At 35.4% G+C, this 9,732-nt stretch overlaps 1 protein-coding gene across 1 annotated transcript; it reads right to left on the reverse strand.

Annotated features, from left to right (window-relative positions):
- Positions 1-3,812: 3,812 nt before the first annotated feature.
- On the reverse strand, positions 3,813-6,020 carry LOC149474912 (uncharacterized). Its single transcript, XM_089714057.1, has 4 exons — positions 5,516-6,020; positions 5,112-5,369; positions 4,340-4,694; positions 3,813-4,060 (listed from the first exon to the last, which is right to left on the reverse strand). Exons 1-4 carry the CDS (start codon positions 5,534-5,536, stop codon positions 3,831-3,833), a joined length of 864 nt encoding a protein of 287 aa, XP_089570183.1. The 5' UTR covers positions 5,537-6,020; the 3' UTR covers positions 3,813-3,830.
- Between the last annotated feature and the right edge of the window lie 3,712 nt (positions 6,021-9,732).

Below are 9,732 nucleotides of genomic sequence, written 5' to 3' on the forward strand. Positions count from 1 at the left end.
GCTTGTAGCTCGCCTCGGGCTGAGGAAGTGGGTGGAGGGCATTCCACGGTTAGTAACGGCCAGCTACTAAAAACGGTGAGGCGCGAAATTCAAATTTAAACGAACTACAACGGTTCGCGCGTTGGTGTGGGTCTGACAGACCCTACCAGGCATGCCAAGGGTTAAAGGAGAAAACTGCAAAAATAACAACTATGAGGTGAGTAATGTGATTCTTGTATTTAACTAAAATATTATCTTATACAACAAGCTTATTGAAATATTTAACTTAAAATCTTAAACATTGTAGCTCCTCGGAAAGGTCGTCTCATCCCTCCCGTGCCCAAGTAGAGTATCTAGTCGACTATCTTAGCAAACATCCTAGCTTAGCCAAGGGTTTTTCAAAAGTCCCGAGCGCTAGAGACGAAGCTAGAAAAACATGGGAGGAGTTGACTATCAAATTAAATAGCTTGGGAGGCTGCACTAAAACATGGAAACAGTGGACAAAGGTAGGCAATAGGCATATAGAAAACTATTCATCTTATACCGTGTAGGTATCTGGCTTACCTATATATTATTAATAAACTTTTAATTTTGCTTTAGTATTGGTCTGACAAAAAGAGTGCCGTGAAGAAAAAAGCTGCCCTAAGATACCGGGCACGCAATAAGACTGGTGGTGGATGTGAATCGGTGGTGGAGCTTTCAGAGGTGGAGGAGAAAATACTCACATTAATGGGCGGGGAAGGTTTTGCAATTGGTGATAGGCATTTGGAAATTAATCCATTTGAAGTAAGCTATTGTTATCGATTTTGTTGATCCGATACATGTATGTATGTAAAATATAATTATTCAATGTCATGTTCTTTTTTTAGGAAATCCCCGTCCTTACTGATGCCAACGAAAGCCCCACATTGCCGACTTCATCTATGATAAATGAAACCACAACTATTGTAAGTAAATACCTAGTGTATTAATAAAATATTACTTAATAATAAACAACTTATTAGTAAATGTTTCTTATATTGTTCTAGGAATACCAAGTCTTGGATGAGACTGCTATAAATACGGAAAATGTTAGTATGGCAGATACTGAGGTATATATTAATAAGATATTATGAAAATGGTACTTTTTTATTGATTCCAGTATTTGAAATACTATGTTTTTTTTTTCAGAGACCTCAACTAATTCAGCAATATGTTAACTGTATCCCGAATCCCGAACCTTCCCCTGCTCATACACCACCGAGAGCGGAGGTAACGAGCCCTCTGCAAGCAGTTACCCCCTCTGGCTCAGGCAACTTTCCTGCTCGACGTCAATTATTGAACGTCGCGGGTCCATCACCACGTCGTACTACAAGTAATTATGAGATTTATGAATTGATTTACAATATTTATAATCCATACTAATATTATAAATGCGAAAGTAACTCTGTCTGTCTGTCTGTTACTCAATCACGCCTTAACTACTGAACCAATTTGCATGAAATTTGGTATAGAGATATTTTGATACCCGAGAAAGGACATAGGATAGGTTTTATCCCGGAAATCCTACGGGAACGGGTTTTTCTTTGAAAACGCGGGCGAAGCCGCGGGCGGAAAGCTAGTCAACAATAAAAATTTGGAAATACATACAAATAAAACTAAATAATACTTGATAATGAATTAAGGAAATAATAATAACATCAGAAGACTTGTCAAAAATGCGTCACCGCGACCGGTGGAAATAATAATAAATTAATATTTATTTTACGTTTCAGGGTCATCGAGTCGTCCACAACAACGGCAAAGAAGACGATCACCTCCATCACAAAGGCGGCAATCTCAATTAACAACCTTTACTGAAAGGTTTCTTACGGCCGCTTTCTATATTGAATCTCAATCCCTAATTTGCTGGTCGAGATTGATATTTCAATCCATTTTCTACTTTTAGTATTTCAATAACCGATCGATGGATCGCTAACTCGATCTTTTTTTTCAATCCATCTTTGGGAGGGCCGATCGGGTTTTTAGATTGGTATTTGTATGAAAGTGAGAGTATGGTGTTTTCTTTAACCGATCTCTGATTTTGACAAATCGATTTTTGAACGTTATAGATCTTTATTTGTGATCCTCCAATTTTGACCGATTGTATTGAAAAAAGGCGTGAAAATGGAAATATTTTCAAGTGATAGTGATCTTGAATTATTAGCTCAGCTGTCGGATTGGGATAGTAGCGACAGCGAACAAGAGAGAGCTGTGTCCTCAAAAACTTTTCGACGAATAAACTTCATGGCAAGTTTAACTGACGCAGAGTTTACATTCAGATTCAGAATGAACAAAGCCTCAGTAGAATCTGTCTTTAATGAAATAATGCCCTATATCAAAGTGAAATCAAGACGGTAAGAAATTTATTTGTTTGCTCAAATTGCTTCAAAATGTATATAAACATAACCTAAAAATTGGATACATAACTAAAGTACCTATCATTTTCAGGAATAATGGTATACCACCATTGCATCAACTTTTATTGGCACTTCGATTTTATGCATTGGGTACAATGCTTAATTCAGTGGCCGACTTTGCTGGAGTATCCTTATCATCAGCTTGTAGAATAGTGGCAGATATATCTGCTGCTATCGCTAGATTGTATAACAAATATATTTTTCTGCATTCTAGAACTACAGATAAATTTTATAACATAGCTCAATTTCCTAGAGTATGTGGTGCTATTGACTGTACACATGTACACATTCAGTCTCCATGTAGGTATACAAGTACTGATTTGTTATCAATAAAAAATTTGCAATTTACTTAATTACTATTTGTTTAGAAAGTTGCCATACATTTGCTACAACAAATAAAATAAAATATTATGTATTTCAGGTTCAACAATAGGAGAGGAATATAGAAATAGGAAAGGATACTTTTCAATCAATGTCCAAGCCGTTTGTGATGCAGACCTTAAATTAATGAATGTTGTTGCTCGGTGGCCTGGTTCTGCTCATGATGCTACAATTTTTAATCAGTCAGTATTAAAAGGTAAGTAATATTGGGTTTATTGCCCTTTTAAATGTTATTAACATTTAAAATAATATGAATTTCTAATGTATCTAACTCTTATTACAGCCCAGTGTGAAGATGGTATTCTAGGAAATCGCTGGTTGCTCGGGGACAGTGCCTATCCAAACCGGCCTTACTTGCTCACACCTTTGTTAAACCCAGCAACTGCCCAGGAAATAAACTACAATGAGGCCCAGATAAAAACTAGAAACACAATTGAAAGGTAAAATCACCATTTTATAAAGCTTTCACTATACTAGAGATTATAAAAATTAAGTACCTACTGACCTACTTTTTATTAACCAAGTTTATAAAAAAATGTATTTGTTTGTTTAGGACATTTGGAGTCTGGAAACGTCGCTTCCCAGTAATATCCTTGACCATGCGGTTGTCATTATATAACATACAAACAGTTATAATTGCTACAGCTGTTCTTCACAATATCTGCAGAAATTATAACATTGAAGAAGTACCCCCTGAAGTAGAAATGCCAGACGATAATGAAACTACTGTGATATCAGAGAATTCGGACAGTATTGAAAATGATATCAGAAATAGACAAGGACTGATTTCTAATTATTTTTAAAACTTATTACCTACCTATTTATTTTACAAAAATATGAATAGTCTGTCTTGAGATAATTTGTAAATTCCTTTGATTAGATTTTTATCATTAACATTTTGTCTTTATTATCATACCTTTTATTAGCTTCAAATTATTAAACAATGATAATTTCAATAAAACATTAATTTTTCAAAATAGTTTATTTAGTTACATACCTACATAAAATATATTTACACGAAATTATATAATTTTAAAAATCCTCACCCTTCAGCTTCCTTATTTCTAATTTTAATTTTTCATTTTCTAACTCTAATTTTTCATTTACTAGCGTTAAGTTTTTATTCTGTAATAATAAAGTTTCATTCTTCTCTCTCATTTTAGTTTCTAACATTTGTTTTTTAATGTTATAATACTCTGCCAATGCCTTGTTTCGAGCTTGACACCCGTTGTCTGGCTTCAGTAGCTTCCGCTTAACACCACCTGTAAAACAAAAATGCATTAAATATAGGAAAACATAATGTTTAAAATTTCATCAAAATTCTTTTAGTAGTTTTTGCATGGAAAAGTATCAAATATCCATCCTCACAAACTTTAATGTTTATTCATCTTCACAATCTTCATGTAGGTACCTAACATATATGTTCCAGGTCATAGTCTACCTGTGTGCCAAAATTTTATCCATATTGGTTGAACCAATAAAGCATTATTGTGTAACAAACATGCAAAGTATCACATTATTATTATGTAATAGGATATTACCACTAGTTTTGAAATTCCTTTTTTCAATGGAATGGATATTGGGCGTACCCAGCGACACCAACTCATCCCCAATGCCATTGGCTGGCACTTCATTGCCCATGGACACAGATGTATAATCCATGGACGGCGTAGGATTTTCCACAGGCAATGGAGTGTCAATCAATAGCATTGGATGATCAGCTGGCACAATATAAGCTGTCCCAACACTCCCATCACCATCACTATCACCAATAAGTTGGGGCTCAGCATCACCACCAAACCTCACTGTGAGACCCTCTCCAGTGCTGCCCAGTAATGCTGCTACCCTGTCCAGGATCTCATCTGGAGGAAAGTACCCTGGTGGCCCACCTCCAGTCTGGAACATAATTTGACATAATCATTAATTATATATTTAAAAAAATTCCTCATCAACATGTTCTGGACTACCATTTACAGTACCTACTTAACTATAAGTAAAATATAACATAACATCATGCCCTGTATTCCCCAACAGGTTGAGCAGCGGTAGCACACCCTGGCACACCCACATTTTGCCAGTTATGTTTTAAGGCAAGCCTATTGCCATCTACCGGGCACATATCCAGACTCCGGGCAGCTACTGAGAAATTCCTAATGTTAAAACTTAAAAACACTGCCCAACCTGAAAATACTGACTAATACCTCATGCTCAGCAGTCGCTTACAACCACTAGTCTAGTTATTAGACTAACAAGCAGGCAAGGCTAGTCCAAGTTTTGTATTTTTAGGGTTTATCTATTTTAAACTTAATTTACCTTTATCCGTTCCATCCGCATGAGACCAATGCGCTTTCGCGAATTCTTTTTCAAGTTTTCCCACTTAAGACGCAGTTGTTGTGGTGTACGGCGACAGTTGCCTATATTTGCATTGAAGACCCCTGCAATCCGTGTCCATTCTTCTATCTTCATTTTATTACTGGTGGCATTGGTCTTCTTGTTATACAATATCTTGCTCCCCTCAATTAAGGAGAGCAGCCCTTTCGTCTCTTCCTTCGAAAGAGGTTTAGTTTTACTCTACAAACAAATAAAATAAAACTTAGTAAGTTTTGTACGAAATGGCGCGAAATACCGCGCCACGCGTTTATCTTTTACATAGAAAATTATACATTTGTGGACGTGAATGTTTATTGCACGTATATTTAGTATAATTATTTACTTACAGTTTCTGCCTCTGACTCCATTTTTTATTTAACTTTCTTCTTTCCAAGGAACAAACAAACTTGAGACTATAATAATATAATTTAAGTTAATTTTGCCAATGTCAAACTGACTGACTGACGTTTGCGATTGACTGACGTTCCGTTCCTCTTCAACAAAACGTATGTTACTAATCTAACGTTAACGTTATAGTACTTTACCGCTGCAACTTTGCAATCAATTATTATTATTACTGTGTATGCAATTTCTTGTGATTATACATAAAATAGATTAGCTATAAGAAAGCAAACACCATTTTACTCATTAACAATTGCTGATGTTCTTTTACTGCAAATGCGTAAAACAAAACGTTAAGGAGGGCGCAAATTTATGACCAATCCCTTTTTTCTAATGGATTTGGAGACGAGATCGGCTTATTGAAATGCAGATTCAACATCAATCGACGGATCGGATAAAATCTGGATCAATAGAAATCTAAGATTCACGATCGAATATTGAAAGCGGCCGTTAGCTTGGAAGAGCAACGGATTGAGATTGACCGTCGCTACTGTGAGTTACAGGAGGTGATGGTCAACTCACAAAGGGAGACCAACAGAATGACAGCAGAGGGCCTGATTGCCGTCGGGGAAGGTCTTAAATTATTAGCTGAAAATTTAAAAAAATAAAATACTTTTATACTTAAATACATTTATTAGTTCTTAACTTATTTTAGTAGTAAAAAATTATCTGTGGTTTTACTTATAGTTTCTTAATTTACTAACATTAGTTTATAAGCCCTAATTGAGTTACTAACACCTATGAATATAATTTTCCGGAATAAATAATTTGCATTGATTTTTGATTGAATTAATTACAATTACCGCGTGTTCCTTGCCCTCCATAATTCATTTATCAATCTTTGTCTACATAGCTGACCAAGTGCAGTTTCATTAGGTACATCCTCATTTGAAGCTACACTTTGTCTGGTCCTATGAAAACCAGCCTCAACCTCTAGCTCTGAATTGAATATGGCTGGAGCTGGCAGGCCGGCACGATTACAAATATTGTGAAGCACGCAACATGCTATTACAATCTTCGAAACCGTGTCGGGGTCATAATGTAGGACTCTATGTGCTAATAGGCATCTAAATCTGGCTTTAAGGACCCCAATTGTTCTTTCTACGGTGTTTCTTGCAGTAGCATGCAGCTAGTTATAGTGATGTTCTGGTGTTCCCTCGTCTGCATTTGGAACTGGCACCATTAGGTACTGACGCTGCGGATACCCAGAATCACCTGTAACAATGAATATTGTTAAAAAATAAAATGTTTTGTCATCAACAATTATATTTTTATTAGGAGTTAGGAGTTTTCAATGATTTCGCCTGCTCTCCAATTTTTATGAATTCCGTGAACTTCGGTAATAAAGCCTAAATTACTCAGAAATAAAGTAGTTTTTTTAATGATGAAAGAATTTTTGAAGGAATTAATCCAGTAGTTTTTGAGTTAAATATTTACAAACAAACAAAGATTCGTCTTTATAATTAATTAGCTAAGAGGTAACTCACCTAACAAGTACACAGATTCGCCTGTTTGTACTAATTGTTCGAGGTGGTCCCGAATGATGCAATTATTAAAAATAAGGCTGTCGTGAGTCGCTCCGCCATATGTTGCATCTACATGTATTATGTTCAAATCTGCATCTGTGAACTGCAAAAAGAATTATTTTACAACTATTTTTATGTGGCTGTTCTAATGAATGTTAAAAAAAATATAGGTACTAGCAGCGTCTTGTGATTTATACTGCTTCGTTAATGATCCTATGGAATTGGTCCAAATTTCATTAAATCGATTTTCTGTGGTTCAAGTGCGAAAGCGTATACAGACATTATTATATCAGGCTTACCATTTGTACATTTCTTGCATGATATCCTTTGCGACAGTAGTATCGTTCTTCATGGCAAGTTGGTCTCACCATTGTCACAAAAGTCCCATCTACACATCCTATTACCCCAGGAATACTGAATTTCTCATAGAATCTGCAATAAGAAATAAAAAAATCATTAAATATTTTTCATTAACATGATAGGTTTATTTAGGTAGGTACACAAACCTTGTTTTGAGTCTCAGTCTTTCTTCAGAATTTTGGGGAAATCTTATGTATTTTTTTACTATACTTGGATGGCTTAGGGCTTCTATGACCTCGTGGATACTACGAGATGCTGATGGCTGCGACACAAACGAATTTATGTGTTTTCCACATATCCTTTGATAGCTCCCAGTCGCAAAGAAAGAAAGTGCACATAACAACTGAAAAAAATTAATGAAATTTCTTGAAACTATCAAAATAAAAGGTACTTAATCTGATAAGGAAACCATCCATAATTAAAGTCGGTTAATAACTCAAAACGTTTTTAAAGAAACCGTAAGGGAGAGAAACTTTGGACTTTAACATAGGGTACCTACCACTTGAAAGGGTGACATCATAAAAAATAATCGGGGATTAGATGACGTTATCGTTAGTGGTTCTATGTTCTATGCGAGGAAGTTATGTTACCTACCTACATAATGGAATGTTTTACAGAGTTATGGGAAAGTTATCCCAATATTCACACGGGATCGGGACTTCCGCAGATGAAATCACGGGACCGATGACTATTGTAACAGTAACTTTTCATGACATTATGAATACACATATAAAGCACTTAGATACATACCTTGACTCTAGCAGTTAATCCTCTTCGTCGACGTTGAGGTTTTTTAACTAAAACTTTAATGTCTTCCATCACTTGAGAAACTAGTTCTTCCGATAAACGGTAGCATTCAACAAAATTTTTATTTCGATTAATAATTTGCATGTCCCGAATGCTGGTACTTTGCCGGCGACTTTCTATTATATCCACAGCATTAGCTTCTCGTATTATAGCACTTAATATAAAATAACGCGCCATTTTAGTAAAAAAATATATAAAATTTGTATCAAATTTGTTCCACAACCACTAACTCACTCACGAACTCGGCACCTAATAGGCGAGTGAATTGCTGACAGGTGAATTCGTATTTGTAAATACTCGAACTCGACGTTCGAGGTGTAAAATTACCTTACAGAATGCCGAATTCATACTATAAACGTCAAAATCACAGACATGTATATTTAAGTAGACAACGCAAGTACCGCGATCTGTATGAAAACCAAGCGTGTCATATTTTTTGTACTGACCTTGACGCGTTATGACGTCACGAGCGCTTTTTAGTGATGTTAATTTCATTTTACGCTAAATCGATTAGGCCGCCACTCGCGCGGCGATTCTAGTATCGTCCTATCCCATCGAAGTAAATCGAAAGAAATCAGATCAAACTAGATCTATGTCTAAGAGGTAGTCAAATAAATGAATCGTAATCGATTACTAAATCGATTCAAGACAGAAAAATGATAATTACCATAGACAGAGGGATGATAAAATAAAGTTATAAACCTTTTAATATTCTAACAAGTAAACTAATGTGTTTTAGCTTTTTCTTACATATGCCCATTGAGTTACCATGTACTACGTACTAGAGAGGCCATCGAAAGAAAGTAATGAAACTGTCAATCAATCAATCTTTATGTCCCGTTGCATCGATCCATTTTCCTTTTATGTTCGGGTTACTTGGAAAACTGAAAAAACAAACATAGTCTAAGCAATAAGGAGTTTTCTTAAAAAACTCCCAAGATGACACTTTATAACTAATGGCGTCCATGTCATAATATTTATTTTTAGTACCTTTGTATTAAAATACTTAAAAGTTCTAGGTCAAGTCGTATTAAATGACAAAAAAAATCTATGCCTTTTTTTCTGAAAAATTGCTCCTTCAAATTATCATTTTTCTGTTCGATTATAAAATCGATTAGAATCGAGAACTGTTGCATCAAATGAACATCACTAACCACAAAATTGGACAGAAAAATGAGAACAGAAAAATGAGAAGACGCTATTCATTGCTTGTTATCATACGACGCGATCTTTACCGTGCCAAGTAAAAGCCGCAATGTATTCCGAATCATTTCGTATGATTTGGTATCCGTGTTTGTCACGATCGTTTTCCACAGATATTCTTTATTTGATTTTAAAATAAATAGTGCATATTCTGATTAGAAAATTACTTACCGGTGGAAGGAAACATCTATGCTAACTCGGCCACTCACCGCTGTGGAGTTTCTACAGTTTATAACGGCGCAATTCGGCATTTTACTTTATTCAGC

This window comes from Colias philodice, chromosome 32, assembly GCF_061535455.1.
Source record: "Colias philodice isolate Cphi_HAF_F1 chromosome 32, ilColPhil1 Martin Lab GWU primary, whole genome shotgun sequence".
NCBI classification, from domain to species: domain Eukaryota; kingdom Metazoa; phylum Arthropoda; class Insecta; order Lepidoptera; family Pieridae; genus Colias; species Colias philodice.

What these genes read in the sequence shown, in the direction of transcription:
- LOC149474912 (XM_089714057.1), bottom strand. Translation starts at nt 5,536, where the DNA reads ATGGAGTCAGAGGCAGAAACT. An exon ending in TGCGGATGGAACGGATAAAG is followed by an intron (nt 4,695 to 5,111) that starts GTAAATTAAGTT and finishes ATTATGTTCCAG; the next exon opens with ACTGGAGGTGGGCCACCAGG. An exon ending in AAGGAATTTCAAAACTAGTG is followed by an intron (nt 4,061 to 4,339) that starts GTAATATCCTAT and finishes TTTGTTTTACAG; the next exon opens with GTGGTGTTAAGCGGAAGCTA.